General features: G+C 34.5%; 1 protein-coding gene across 2 annotated transcripts in view; it reads right to left on the bottom strand.

Moving 5' to 3' along the window:
- Positions 1 to 674: 674 nt before the first annotated feature.
- LOC148272187 (formin-binding protein 1-like) overlaps positions 675 to 16,614 on the bottom strand; it is a 37,438-nt gene continuing 21,498 nt past the window's right edge. The window contains exons 8-14 of one of the 2 annotated variants that reach the window (XM_088240389.1): positions 11,644 to 11,742; positions 10,908 to 11,001; positions 9,604 to 9,736; positions 8,666 to 8,770; positions 7,588 to 7,799; positions 5,572 to 5,731; positions 675 to 3,582 (exon numbers count right to left, since the gene is read on the bottom strand). In XM_088240389.1, coding sequence (XP_088096515.1) covers positions 5,577 to 5,731; positions 7,588 to 7,799; positions 8,666 to 8,770; positions 9,604 to 9,736; positions 10,908 to 11,001; positions 11,644 to 11,742 — 798 coding nt within the window. In that variant the 3' untranslated portion in view covers positions 675 to 3,582; positions 5,572 to 5,576. The remainder of the gene's footprint in view (positions 3,583 to 5,571; positions 5,732 to 7,587; positions 7,800 to 8,665; positions 8,771 to 9,603; positions 9,737 to 10,907; positions 11,002 to 11,643; positions 11,743 to 16,614) is intronic. The other variant, XM_088240390.1, reaches the window with a different exon arrangement.

Here is a 16,614-nt window from a genome sequence, read left to right as displayed (position 1 = left end):
ATACGCAGTAAGTACAGACTATATTATTTACACAAGCAGTTCTTATATCACATAGCTGTACAGATTACTCTCCAATAAATACACAATACATGGGACCCCTTCAGTTAGCGTTTATACACTAGTAACGTACAATTAGTCTTATAATAATTAAATGGCATGTATCAATATGACAATACAACTTTGTTAGTATTAACATTAATTACATTACAGCCTATGTTCATACATAGACGGTACACTTACGCTATTCATATTGCGTTAACAAAAATTCATTTTTAATGTCGGATATAAAAATAATTACATTATATTGTGTTTTGTAAATCGTGAAATTATTCATCATCATCTTCATCTCCCTATCCACACCCAGTGGTGCATAGGGCACTGCAATAACACAAACGCCACCGATGGACCGTGCAAACAAGATAATCCGCAACAATTTCAGATCGATAAATCGCTACGATATATTGTTACGTGTGTGGGAATCTTAATAAAATTGGTTTAAACAGTACAGAGAAGACATTCCTTATTGTTTACGTATTGCGTTATTATACTACGTATTACAAAATTAAGGCAATTTATCCCAGGAAAAATTTATAGAATTGTTTTTACCGAGGAAAAATGTAATTTAATGGAATTAAATTGCATAAATTTCTGGTTGGTTCACAATACTTGTAGGCTTTATTTTTTGGTAAAATGTAAAAATAGCATAGATAATAAAGGAATTATTCTTACATAGAATGCCTGTATTGATTATTTTGAAGTTAAAATCTCGCAACTGTGAGTAATTATCTATACTTTCTATTGTCGTATTTCTAATCGAGGTCATTGACAGTTACATTTTAAAATATTATCGTTTGTTCTAGTTGTGAAAAAGTGTGAATTTTCCGGAAGAAATATTTGCGCTTATATTAATTAATTGATTAAATTACATATACTTTACATAAATCACATTTAGAGCGGGATCGTAACTAGCTCGAGTCTTACGAATTAGACCAATATACAACGGGACGTCGAGTAAAAATAATAATTGAAAATTAATCGACTGGCTGCTTCGAAACAAACTTTTTTTTTATACATTATTTAATGTGCATTCTGTAGGTGAACATATAATATAATCTGCGGCTTGGGTCTAGAAAGGCCAATGTCAGATTTCATATTTTTCTTGCCACCATTCCTGTTGAGGGTCAATGTCAATTAAAAAAACTTATATTGAACTATTTTATGCACACGCCCGTGTTTTTTTTATTAATATTTGTTATCAAAGACGCCAATTAGTTCATTTTAGTACCACAAAATGGCTAAATAATCACACTCCTGTGTAATATTACGATTTACGACATCGGCCCTTATAGATCCAAGCCACAGATATATCATCCGTGATACTGCAATACCGCGTAAGCTCGAATATTTACAAAAATGTTTTTATGGCATAAATTTATTATATGGATGAGCCGATAGTTTAAAATTATTGACATTTTTACTCTAAATAATGATAATTGTTTAAATACCCCAAAGGTATTTTTGGTTGGTTAAAATCTAGTAGTGGTAGTAAAGTAATATAGTATCAGAACATTTTCAGGTTCCCCTGTCAAAAAATAAAATGGATAGTTACGCGCGGTATTGTAGTATCACCGACAATATGATGAAAAAACACTATTTTGTGGGCAATACAGTTTTTAAGGTATATTTAAATTTTCCTTACAATATTTCAAGTGTATTTTTAAATACCTCTAAACTGCTTGAATACACACGCAATGTTGTTTCTCCTGTATACAGTAGTATTAATTTAAAAATCTCATGTTTAGTAAAAAAATTCTGAAGTTTTCAAATAATCCGTTAGTCAGCATGAGGATCATAGACTAAAAACAGCGATACATGCAGTGTCCAATTTATGCCCCTATGTATTATACAAATCAAAAACTGGGAGAATATTGTGTCGGGTGATACACAAATTGATTTAAAATCTTGTAAGCAAATAGTAAATTTTAGAACACGACCTAATGTTTATTCCATTTTTCACTCGTGAATACTGCGTGAGAGCAGTCACTATGATGTTGTTGAGAATGACAGATTTATTATATTTATTGCATACGCCCGCAGACTAATTATGAAACAGAAAAATGTACATTTGGCCAGTTTTATAAAACATCCGTTAGTTAACTTTGTGGTGCCTCAGAAGTAGGTACCGGCAACTGTGAAGGAAATAGAGCTAAGACAACAAACACGACAGGTTGGCAACGCAGAGGATCGGTGACGTAGGTAAACATATAAAAACGCTCCCTCTCTTCTCCACCTTTGCAGCTCGCCACCTACAACCGAAATCCGAGATCTTCGCACTTTAAAATTATTATCAACCGCGTAGTAAAAATATACAAATTCTAACTTCAATGCTCATTCGTATTAGGAATGTATTCAATAACGAATCTCGTTCATTTTTATTTGTATTTCATAGCTAATGCTATACTATGTCCTTTAAATAATGGTTAAATGGTAACTATCAGATTTCGAGGGGTTAAATAAATGCATTACAACCTGTTATCTTCAGAATCTCTGTCATATTTGACACTGACAGATATTTGGACATTGTTTTTTGATAATTTATTCTCTGCTTAGTTCATTTGGGATATGTGATTTATTTTTTATTAAATTAATTACCATTCTAATATTTTTTACTCCGCTTTGTATTAGGCAAAGATTATACATGTTGTATTACATATAATGTAATGGCATCAATGGGTCTACCAGCAATCTTATATATTTTCACACTATATATTGTAACTTTTTTTCTGTGATTTGTATTTAAAAAAAATATATTATTAATTTACTTATATAAAAAATTGTCAAGATTTGTGATCAATGTGTTGGTGATTAATGTATAATATGTATTTAAATCCAGAATAAAGCAATGCGTAACGTTTGCGCTTAACAGATAAAAATTATTATGGACAATTGACAAAAAGACCAAAATTATTACTAAAATTTGAGTTACGATCAAAATTCACCAGTGACCGTCTGTCGTCAACAAAATCGGTTTATAAAACACAACCGCCGGTAACGAACGGTTAAATGTTCTCAGAGCTGATGGAAATTTTACATATTATTTATAAAACTGGCCCAGTAAAAATTGGCAAATTTAGCTACAAGATTTCTATTTTAGAATAATGTTCAGATTTCTGATCTATATAATACATATTAACTTGGCTCGTAACCTCGTAAGTTGGCTACAAAGCAGTCCGGCGAAGTTTACATTAAGTATTGAGTATACATTTTTATACAACAGTTAAGAGATAAAATTGTAAGCACAAGCGACTACATATAGACATTGAGCATTCAAATTGCACTAATACGGTACACTCACATTCTCGGGATCGTTTTCCACACTGCGAGATGAAAAAAATAACATTTCACCTCGCCGCCACAATGTTTCGTCGGCAATATAAATAGTACTTATAATATCGTTTACAGTTTGTGGGAGATGTAAATATACACGGGCGCACTACACTCGGGGCGGTCCTTGCCCTACCCGGGGCGGTGGCTGCTCGGAAATTAATTCATAAAACATGGCAGGAAGACCGAGCGGTATCTCTGGAAGAAGAAAAATAACATTAATTCATTACAAAATAAGTCAAGATGTTTTTAGACAGGCTGGATTTACTCTTTAGAACCAAATCTGTTGAATGTTACGCAGAGTGTAAAGTGGCCACTTAAACCAGCCAATGACAGTTATAAACCCTGTAAATGCCTAGAGCTCCATATTCTTTTCAAAAATCTTTTCCCTCCCTCTCTTTTGCAACAAATTAAGATAAATATTTGTGTTTTTAAGACTCTCCCAAATATTACAATTTTGGGGACCATTTTTTACGAATTGTAAATAATTAATTATTAGGAAATGGGAATAAGCCACTTTGAAAATGAACCTAACTGACCATTATAAACACGTTTGAAATTCACACACTTATACAGAAATAAAAAATCAACTGGCATAAATACAAAAAATTAACTGCTCGGTTACTTCAGCTAAATTGCTACTAAAATAAGTTTATTTGTTTAGTATATTAACATATTTATACTGTGTATTTCTTATTATGTATATACATATATACGTGCTGTAACGTAAAACCCACGCACAAACTACGCATATGAGATTTTTGTTTTACTAACATTTTATTCTGTTTTACGTGCTGTGAGAATTTTTTTCAATAAGTTGGAGTACAGTGGGGAACAAACTACAGATTCGTAAGCTCGCAACACTAGCCACAGAAAAACAATCCAGTTAATCAATACAAACATATCAACAGAAATAAGCAGGGTAATACCGATGTCTAGACAATCATTGGTTGAAAATGATACGGCACCGGGAGTTCTTATAATAGCAACACAAAGCACTTATTCTCCTATGCGGGTATACATTATGACACCTAACTTACTAGGGCAGGTGCATCATAAAATTCTGAAATCTCAAAATGTATTGGCTGATTTTTGTATGTATTTATTTATTTATTTAAATGTACAATACAGCGCACTACAGTCAATTAAAATGTACATAAATTATATTACTAGGTAATTACAAAACATGCTTAAAAAAAGCACAATAGATAGAATAGAGTCCAACAGATGGTCCATAAAAACAATAGTAAACAAAGACAAACGAGGCACTAATACACATTATTATACATAGTTAAAGAGGAAGAGTCTAAAGCTGGTAATCCCAGCATGGAAAAGATCCACGCTCAACAGACCAATCATTCTCCCCACAGGCATCATCAACGGTAAATTTGTCCTGCATTCTGGAAGAACAAATGGTCTGTGTTGCCTAGCTCTTAAATAGTTGCTCGGTGCATATAATTTTATGCACTCCAAAATAATAATGTAATATACAAGAACTGTAATATAATGTACAATATTACATAATATTTTATTTTAACACTTTATCTACATATATAGTTTATATATTGGCGGCCTCCGCGGTGTAGTGGTCAAGACGCTTGACTCACACATGGAAGGTTCCGGGTTCGATTCCCGGTGAGAACACAAAAATTTAATGTGATTTTTCTCAAGCCTAGGTGTTCTGTGATGTAATTCACCACTGTAATTGGGGCTCCTGGCCTGTTGTGGTGCAAAAATAAATAAATAAATATACATATAAGGGCGGGCATATTGCCTTAAGGCAATATCTTCCTACCTACCCAAACCGTTCAGTTTGAGAAAATTACAAGTACATGGACATATTGAATCTTACAAAATTAGACAAAAATGAAAAACAAAGATTAAGAAAATAAAAATACATTAAAAAATTAACACTATACTATGAAGAGAGGAGAGGGGATGGGAAAGAAAGAAGAAGGATAAAGGAATAACTTAAATATTTAGATAGTGACATTTCAATCTTGACTTAAATGTAAATAATGTCTCTAACATTAGTGGGTAGGTTATTCCACAATCGAGCAGCTACTACTGTGAAAGAGGAGGCAAGAAAATTAGAGCGATGAAAGGGTATTTAAAAGGGTTCTCTAGTCACTAGAACGAAGAGATAGTCCGTGTTGTGATAGAGGTAATAATGATAATATAACTCACACCAACTATGTGTAGAGTGTGCAGTGTATGTAGGTCGTGGGGACGAAGCCCTCTTGGTGTAGGTCGGCCCTCCGCACCCTCGTCCAGCCATCTCCCTGGTCCAGCTCCACTAGTAGTAATTCCTCCCCTTCTCTCATCCCCATGGAGCCCTCTGAGGTCGCTACAAATCAAATGTTAGATTAGAACAAAAAAAATAATCTGCACGCGTATACGCTTTAGAGGCAGTTCCTTAGTATTTGCATAAGTGCAGTACACTGCCAAGTAAAAATATGCGTACGTAAATTAGTAACTGACAGTAAAAAATCATGTAATACAAAGAAACCGGGACTCTTTGCACTATTATATTTGTACAACATTATATTCAATACTAGCGCCCAATGATCTAGAGAGATCAACTCTAGTGATCGATATTCTCATCTTGTCTATGCATGCGCATGCGCAATCGTCACCGTGCATATTCTGTTTTGCATAATCTTTTACCCTGAATTTGTATGAAAAATACCATATCTGCTAAAACTATGATTTGAGTGAGATAAACTATGAAGGTATCAAGCGGTGAATCGTGCGTCAGAGGGAGAAGACAATATACATACTCCAAGAATTGCCAACGCACGCGCAGATTTGAACTATGAGGTTCGTTTGTAACGTCACTTTGACCATGCCCAATGACAAAATAGCAGTACGAACTTAGTTGAATTAGTTACGTAAAATGTTAGTGGACATAAAGCAGTATGCAAACAAACACAATGGCAAATTTAGCGTTCCTTGTTCCGATGCGCATGCTGACATATTACTATCGCTCATTTACTATGTCAGACTTATCATATTGTTATAATACTATTTAACTTAATATACAAGTTGACAAAATGTAAAGAAATGCACTGCCAAGGTTTAGGGTCAGGAGCCGTCAGTGGTACGCCAAGTACACACAATATGCGTATTTATTGCGTATCACTTGTATTTAACACAATATAAGAAACAAAAATAAGTATTTGAGTCCTTATTATTTACTCGAGTTCAATTTTCAGACCATTTCTTCTTAAGTCGTAGATAACTCGCGCAGGAAAAATGCAAATTGAGTTGGATTTGAATATCGGGCCTTTGATCCGTGAGTCCGCAACACTACCGTGAGACGACAACCGCGTTCATAAAGTATTGCGCTATGCCTGAACATCGCCCAATACGCAAGACCGACAACAGAGGGCGCTGCCAAAATGCTATAAAAGGGGAACACGAGAGATCGTTCTTTTTTCCACTCCGACAGCCTCCAATCTGTTATGTGACGTTTAAGCTCCTGATTACATATTCTTGTCATTTGTAATTTCAGTGAGAATAAGTCTCACGCAAGTTATCCTAATCACGTATAATTTAATGATCAGTATAGTTTAGCACCAATTTATTTCCCAACAATATAACGAGGAAGTTCAGTGGTTTAAAAAAAAAATATTTGTTAATATCAAACTATGCCAAATTAAAAAAAAAAAAAATTGCATCGTATTATCAGTGCCATGTTTTTTTTAAGTTTTGTAATTTTGAAATAACTCCGCCTGTGATGTAACAAGTCCCAGTCGGAGAGTTCTGCTGATTGGTGAGTTGGCATCCCGGAAACTGGAAATCTATCGCAACGCTCTATCATTGGTTGATTCTTAAGAACTTATGATGTAGTTCATTTTTGTTAATTTTTTCATACGTAAAAATATATTTTTTATATCCTATTTCCCATAACACTGAACTTTCTCATTCGTAATAATTGAAAATGTTAATTTCATGCAATATATGTGTTAAATGATTTCACTAATTCATTCTTTCTTTCTATCCCTGTAGACATAATGATTGCCGCAGGCTTATTCCGTCACAATTTCGTTTCGTAAGTTCATTAGTTTGTCATATATCCATCTCACTCTGGCGCAATCGAAATCGTAATTCGCTCTTGTTCACTGAATGAATTTACAAAACGAATAAGTTACAGAATAAGGCCACAGAAGTGTATTTTGTATGTAACTGTATGTTTAGTACCTTCGAAGTGGTATAGGGCTTTACAGGTGCCTAGCGGTTGGAGGATCTCGGGCTCGTAGAAGTCGTCGGTTTCGGCGTCCATGTCACCGCCCCCGTCGCCCCCCGCGTCCGCCTCCCCGCCCCCCGGGCCTGCTGCCCCGTTACTGCCCCCCGGGCCCGCCCCCAGGCTGTTGTGGGACGTGCCCAGCCCGGACTCCGGACTGCCGCCAGATCTGGAACAAGATAAATTTTACCATTACTCCTGTGGGTAGAAAGTCCATAGATCAATGATACATACGCAGAAAATATGGATGTTCAAACATAGGCAGAATGGTGAATGTTACAGTTTGTAAAGCGGACACTTAAACCACCTAATAATAGGTCATAAGCCCTGTAAATGCCTAGACTTCCACAATCCCTCCCCGAAAATGTTTTCTCTCTCTGTTGCAATAAATGTTTCTTCTGATGTATAGATCTATATAGTTTCTCCATTATTTAAATATCTACATCTCCAAAGAACTGAAGTACTAAGTGAGGAGCAGGTATGTGTCTTTAAATTATTATATTTCTCAGGCATTTCAAACAAACACAAAATGTAAGAAATGAATATGCGTAATTATATCAGCCTAGTTAGATTTCCAAGTTCAACATAAAAATATTTTTTACAGGGTGATATTTTTTAGTTCCCTTTCCTAACAGTAACTGAGACCAAATGAAGAGAAATAAAGAATAATATACTTTAACCTTTGGAGTAATAACCCAATAGAGTCGCCCATAAGGATGAAAAACCATTCAACAATTTTTGACCATGACGTTAGCTACAGATTACGGCAATACAACGAGCCGTAGGTGCTCGGGTAGACAATTGCGAACGCGAACCGAAACCGTCCATTATACGTTTGTTATTAAACTAAAAACCAAACTAAAACCAAACCAAAAATTTGGAACGCTTTTGTTCTATTATTACTTTCTACAGGTTAAATAAAACTTTTGTATGGATACGCCATGCATCTGCTAGCCTTGTTTGTCCGTTTCTAGCTCATGTTGTTACGCAACATTATACATAGGGAAGTGTAGTCGAGAGGAGAGAAACACTTACCCGTGGTGAGGTTGCGGCGTGTGTGGTGCAGAATGCTTGGCTTGTCCGACACTACTATCGCTGGCTGATCTTGACAGGGACTCTTCGTTACTGCCAATGGAATGTCTGCAAAATAAGTGCGCAAGTTCAAATGTTTGGTGAATCCTCATAAGCAGTTGTCAATATACAGGACTGTCTAAATATCAGTACAACATCAGGGTTGGCTGACCTGTTTCAAAGTGGATGAGGAAGCACTTCTTCCAGCGATGCTTTGACATTTCTATAGCTTTCTAGTAGAGCATTTGTCCGACCCCTGCCAACAACTCATCTACACAGCACATGAACTCATTGTCGGCGAAAAAATAATTTCTACTGAAATGTTCCTCGGAATAGCCGGTTGTCACTGTGGGCTAAATAAGGTGAATGTGGGAGGTGTTCAACAAATTCAAACCCAGCTTTATGACTAGTAGCCGTTGCCTTGTGTGCTGGAGCTTGTCCAACGTTTTGCAGTGGTCAGCGGCCTGTTGTAACTAAAGTTTTGAACTGAATTCACTCAGTAGTTTACGCATAGACATATTAGGCAACACAATGCGTACAAATCAGCTCGAATGGTCCACTCATAACAGGTCAAGGGTGAAGCGTATCAATCAACCTTCGTCATGCATCCAAATTTTCAACTAATCGTAATCAACTGTGCTAGGAAATGAGTATCAATTTGTGGTAAAGAGCGGAGTTCGAAGTTCAAACCTCTAATCCGTGAGTCTGCAACACTACCGTGGAACCACATCCCAGTTTACTTTCATTATAAATATACCCCACTGGGTAAAATTTGTTTTGGTCATACTTCAGATCAGATAGTGGATGCTGCAATGCTGTCTGACAAAACTAAATTGTAGGACCCAGTTGTTAATAGTCAACAGGTCTTAAAGTCTCGCTCAAGATGTAAAGTAAAGTGGTACCTATGCCCCCCTCCGTTGAGGCCGGAGTGAGGTGGCTGAGTGGCCTCCCCCGAGGCGGCCTCCAGCCAACCCGTGTACCGAGCCAGCTCCCCGCGTAACTTCTCCAACTTGTGTCCGCACTCGTTTAGCTGACCTGGAAACATTTAATTATTTCATGTATAATAAAATAACCACAAAGAAGTTAGTGCTTCAAATACAAATTTTGTATTTCATGAATGTTTATATGCAATATATTTATAATTAAATATTTCGGTACTGCATCTCATAATGTATATATCGCACCCCGGGAATAACAGTGGCACAACTCTAAAAACTAATTTTTACAGAAAAGCGGTTACAGACACTTGCATTCTCAATAAAATAACATTTATTTCCAAGAACAAAGGCACGACTTAAAATCCACTCGCTTATGCCTTCTGGTTTTAAATGTTTTCAGAAATAACAATGGCATAATTATTTCTATTTTTATATATCTTTAGCTTTTTAATCTTTTTTTTCTATTGAATATGTTCTGTAACTTGAATTATAAAAATAAAACTTTTATTTTATTGGTTGGTTGGAAGAAATTGCCATTTGGCAATAAGCCCGCCAATGTACAAATAACATTATGTACAAAAAGTTAAATAAATAAAAATAATGACCATTGTGTCTTGAATTAGAGTTAAAAAAAATATGCATAACAATGTCATTTTTGCTTTTAAGGCCACCAATTATGCAGTTAATTGTGCGGGTAGAAAATATGTACAGGAAAATTTCATATATAATATAATCATAAATTGAGTGGAATATAGTAAAATATTAATTTTATGTATCTTTTAACGAGGATGGAGATTTTTTTCTACCCATTTACGGGTTCATGAACTATTATTGCTCTTATCACCATCATATTCCTATCACCACCCCGGGTACACGGGCTGCTGCTGTAGGCTGCTGCATCATTTCTGCAGCATTCATAAACCAAATTTACCATATCTCGATCGTTCGTTATATGATAACAATAATTATTATGCTCAAGATCCAGTCCAAGCATCGTAAAATATTTTAGGGTAGGAACACCAATATTGAATGTCGACCTTGCGAGGAATCAAACCTGGGACCTCGAGCATGTTAGCTAAATGCCCCAAACGCTAAACTACGAGGCGGACTTATCTCCGGAAGTAGCCATTGAGTGTAAAACACCTATCCAGAATCTGGTTCTATTCCATACAGAGAGAATTCTTGTATTCTTTACCTGTGGGGACACGTTACTCTTTTACTTCACATAAGGAAAATTGAAGAAATAACAAGATGAATATTATCATTACCTTCGACAGTCATGGGGTCACCGAGGGCGGGATTACCTTCGTACACTCCTTTCATTTTCATAAGACCGTCCATAGCAGCTTGTTCTTGATTTACCTGTAATTAATATTCATAGAACTTTTCATTTGAACAGATTGAGTTTCTCCGCTGACATTTCTTGGTGGAACGGATTTTAATTATATTTTTTAAATTATGAATCTTTCCTCTGACTGGTGATGACGAAAACCAGCCAGTGTTGAAAAATTATTACAATGTTAATTTTATCTACACATTTACGCCCAAGGGGCATTTACAAAAATAATATTGGTACAAACAGTAAAAATAAAAAAGAACATAAACTAGATAAACCGAAAAAGTATGCTGTGAACATAAAAATAAAACCTCAGATAGGAATTTGCTCAAAAAAAAAACAGCCAGCCAGAAACCAGCTGTTAAAAACCTGCTTTATAAGAACCTGCTGACTTGTCAGCTTGTTGTATGTATGCAACTCAGCAGGACTTTAATTTAAGACTATTTTGTAAATATTTTTGAAAAAAAAAAAAAAAAACTTTTCTGTATAATGCCAACTAAGAACTTTAGCAGAAAAAATAGAGACAAATTTAAGGAAAAATTGTCACTCCTTTTTAATTTCGGTAGGTATAGGAAAATAAATCTTAAAATTCAAAAAGGGTTAAATTTGGCAAACTTATTTAATATTCATTAATTTTCAGTGATGTAAGGAGAGCGTTTTTCTAGTACCTGTCGTTTTAGTTCCTGTACTTTAGCCGCAAGCTTTTTCCGTCTCTGGTTTGGTGGTAGATCTCCGTAGTCCTCCTTTCCGTCCATAGATATATTATTCTGAAAAAAGATTTTACAATAAATAATTTTTTATAACGGTAAATGGTTATTAACAGTGACACACAACAAAACATCATCGCTAATTTATTTTACTAACACAAAATATTAATGATATTATTTATTAATTTTAAGCCTTAACTCTATGGGCATTGGTTAACCAGAGATAGATCAGAATTTTAAAATTATTTACCAACTCAGTTTTTGCTATAATCTTATTTTGTGATTTGATTAAAAGAATCACATCCCTTCCCCTCTAATGCGATAAATTTTCGATCCGAGATGTTTTTTTTGCTATTTGTATCATATGGTACATCTTCCTAGTCGGTCCCTCGGTTACGAGGATCGTGACCATCATGCTCCCGGACGAGTCTCCACCATCCTTCTCGGTTCTCCGCTATTCTCGTGGACTCATATAGGGTGGCACCTGGGACTCTCTCGATTACATCCGTACACCTCATTTGTAAACGTCCCCTTCTTCGACTAACATCGACCGTTCTAAGCATGATCTGTCGCTCCAGACTGTCTGGCCCTGCTCTCACAGTGTGCCTACAGAGACTGAGGACGCGCTGCTCGCATTGTGTGGAGACGCCGAGTTCACTCAGTAAGGACTTGTTGGTTCTGTGCTCAGATCGATGTATTCGCAGCAGTCGTCTCCAACACCACATTTCAAACGCGTCGGTCCTCTCACATTCCCTGGACCTCACTGAAGACACGGAACACCAGCGATCTGACCAGCCTCACGTTGGTTGGTAGCCCTTGTAATGTCACGACTTCCCCATATGATACATGGGCAGCTGTGATTAAAGCACTGGTTGCTATAACTTGATTTTTAATTATGGAGATATGAGATGGTCATATCTTATTCTTAAATTCATCATATAAATCAGTCCGCAATATCAAGTTTATTTGTAGCTGCTCGTCAAACTATTATTGACAATTCAATTCCATAAATTAAAAAAATACTTGTTTATTTTTATTACCATATACTTGTTTTTTATTTTTTACTATTATATCAAATTGCATTGTAGTATTGGCAAATACGCAATTCATAGATACATATTTTTATTTCTTATTTTTTCGTGATAATATATGCTTGCTTGTTTATTAATTTAACTTAAAAATGTCTTTCTTGCTTACCGTAACACTTTATTTATTGTTTGCTTTACAGAATTTATTTCATAAGCTTATATATTTGCATTTTTTGTTTATATGCTTACTGTTTTTTCTTGCATTTTGTTATTATTGTTTTGTTTTTTTTACTTTGTAAAACTTTTTATCATATCCTTTTTAACTAATTTCACAATTTTTTTCTGTGTTTATTATTTAGTATGTTAGCATGTATTTCATTTTTATTTTTGTAAATGCCTTTTGAGCGTTAATGAACAAAATAAATAAATAAATAAAGTAACAAATTGAGTCTGGGACTTGATGCATACAGGGCTGTCTCTGATGTAGGAGTTCTCAAGGCCACAAAATTTGGGGCTCGTTTTAGAAAGCAAAAAATAAATAAAAAATTGTCATGACATTTCAAGGTCCCCATCAGTCAGGGTCCCACGAAGACAGCCCTAGATGCATGTCAGTGCAATGCGCTAACTATAAAATCTCAAATCTGAAAAGATAATAAAGGTTATTAATAAAAATCGTGTTTGTATCTGAAAAAAAATCTGGATGAATATTACTTCAGACATAAAATACAATAAATCTTAATATCGCTATAAGTTTTTCTATTTTAATTATGACTTAACTCTGTTTTACCCAAGGCCACAAAAGCTTAATTTTTCTATTGCTATGGTTTTAACTAAAATGGGGTTTGATAAGCGACCAAGCATAAGCGACATACCTTGATGGAATTGCACGCCTCAATCAACTTCTGTCAGTCCGTATGACAATGTTAGCGAGTTGGTAAGCGTGAAGAAATACAAATAAACATTTTATATATAATACATACAGAGGCAGCAAAATATAAATTACAAGCCACAATATACATGCTGACTAAATCTATATTAAAAAGCACCGTTTTATAAGAAATATTTCAATGGTTGATATCGCTGTTGAATAATATTTTGATTCATACTTTATTCATTTTTGTACGAAAGTAATTTTATCTCTTTGAGACAGACTAGTGAAATAAATCGATTTCATAGATGCTACGCAGTAGAGAAATTATGCATCTATAAAAATATATATTACATTTTTTTTAAAAACAATAATTGAAAATTAACCAGCATTTTCTATATTTTACAGGAGATGAAAAATACAAGGTTTATTAATAATCACAGGGATATAAAAATGTTCACCCCCTTTTTTCAAAAATTAATAGCTATCGAAACACATTTAAAAGTGAATGTGACTGAAATCGACGACAAGCGAGATATCTCGAGCATGGTACAGAGCAACTTGAACATTTGCATGTAAATATCTGGAATGTGTTTTACTGCCAACATAACACACTCACCTAAAATTAATAGAGAGACCATTCCACTTTTGATTCCGCATGATATCCTCGAACTAAACGTATCTCTATTAATATTATTTTTCTTTCACAAAAGCATTTTAAAATATGCTGAATTTGTCTGGCATTAAAAACGGTTAACAATCGAAATATACAGAAATTCCTTAAAAGAATAATAAATAATAAATTAGGGAAGTAATGAGAACGAATATTTTTTTTGGAAATGTTTCAGTCATTTTTTTCATATCACGAATATTGATAATCGGAGCATACTTTTTACACTTTCTTTAATCCGTGGAATTATCTACAAATCTAAAATTGTACGGGGCTTTACTTAACTTATATTTAACTTATATTTAACTTAAGGCTTAACTTTTATTTATCAGAAGAAGGGAAGATGATAAGTCAAATGAAACAATAAAAAATAAAGTAGTGGGAAAAAATTATAATAAAAATTTGTCAATCTCCTTTATTTAATGAATTTTTCGTTGTATGAATGTGTCTACTTTTTTATTACAATTTCGTATAGAAATTTATAAGATGAACATTAAAGTGAGTATAAAGAACTTTAAAAATAAATAATGCCCTTAAATTGATGAACAAAATACGGAGCTACATAAATTAGCCATAATTATAATGCTACATTATGTGCGTAGACCCAAAGATGGGCGCAGAGGATACCATTTTAAAACAAATCATTTAATCTCTCTTCCAGTGTTTTTAACCATTGATTCCAACGAATGTAAGTAACCGCATGCGTAACCAAGGAAAAAAATAACAAATGAACAAGGCGATAATTCTATTTTCAAATAATCTACTTACATGTTGATATAAATAGATGTTGTTGGTATATTTGGAAAGATTGTATAGAGCAGCGATGATGTATCCAAACCCGGGTGAAGGGGAATCATTATCGGAGAGATGGAGGGGAACATGTAGAGGAGAGGGAGAGAGAGGGGAGGAGCGACACCAACAGAAAAAAAACAATGTTAATTATATGATGCATATAAATATGATCAATACACATAAGGGAAGTTGACATAAAAATACTATGCATATTTTCAATATAAGGTCAACTGGGCCCTTTAGGTTATCGCTCAAAATAAATTTACTAAAATAATTATGTTAAATACATTGTATCGTATTGATTCTACATTAAGTTATACTAGGTGTTATAAGTTGTGTCCGTTTTTTTATGAATTTAAAAATGAGCACCAAATGTAAAACAAATTGGTAGAGGTCATTGAATAGAAAAAATTCTGCTCTACAAGATACTGTGTTTGCTGTTACATATATTATTTGATTTGATTACAAGCCTTCAAAATGAAGTAGATGAAAGTGAGCATTTTCGACGCCTGCCTAATGAAATAAAAGTTGAATTTTTATTTTTTACTTGTTGTGTCCTCTTGTTCTCTGAAGAGATGAATTTTTCTGTCTGTTTATTTCCAAATGAAAAGAACGAGAGGACACAACCAAAAAGTCAATGTATTCTGCTTTATTATTTTACAACAAATTAGGCAATAATTCATAGCATCTTTGCTTTATCAAACTTTCATGTCTGAGTTGAGGTTACCATTGCTCTCCACCAGAAAGACAATTGCTGACCTCACTTTAATGCACAGAGTGATATGCACCATAGTAGATTGCCCAAAATTACTGTCCCTGATAAACTTTCGTGTACCCTCAAGAACCACCAGACTCCGAAACATGTTCCAGTAGGAGTACAATAGGTCAAACTTCACCCGCCATTCTCCCCTCCCCACCCCTAGTGAGCATCCACAGAACAGCTAATAATTGAACATAATTATGCAGAAAGCAGCCAGTCCACAATTTAAAAAAAAAATAGATATTTATGTTATCGTGTGCAGTAAGGTCAATCCTATGTTTTGCTAAAAACAGCCAAACCGCTGTCACACAAAAAACTGTATTAATCACCTTCTGAAAATGGTGTCGATCACAAAAACGGCATTTCTAAATTTCCAAAAAACACCCACAGCACTAGACAAATCTTACTGTACATTAAAAATCATTAAAACTGGTCAAATACATTAGATTCTTATTTGTAATGTAAAAAAACTAGCGTATTCATTATTTATCATTTGTTATAGTCAAAAACATTCCAACTGTGTAGATTCGATTATTCTCTCTTTTCACAAAAGAGCTATTATCTCAGTTTCACTTTTCTATGGCTGGCTACTTTCTGCATAACTACGTTCAATTATGCTGAGCTGTTGGACTTGCTCCACACCACTCCTGCTGCTATCAAATTAGCTGCCCTATCCATCGAATGGCCATCCCTCAATTCTCCCCCATTTAATGTGTTTCTCCATTCATCTTCACTTTATTTCCTTTTTCTTTTTTTTATATTTTCAGAATGAATCACATGTTAAGTGTAATAGTTATGATTTAATTTTTGTTAT

This window comes from Micrasema longulum, unplaced genomic scaffold (assembly GCF_059751315.1).
Source record: "Micrasema longulum isolate JH-2025_06_02 unplaced genomic scaffold, ASM5975131v1 h1tg002444l, whole genome shotgun sequence".
NCBI classification, from domain to species: domain Eukaryota; kingdom Metazoa; phylum Arthropoda; class Insecta; order Trichoptera; family Brachycentridae; genus Micrasema; species Micrasema longulum.
This window is presented reverse-complemented; position numbering and strand designations above follow the sequence as displayed.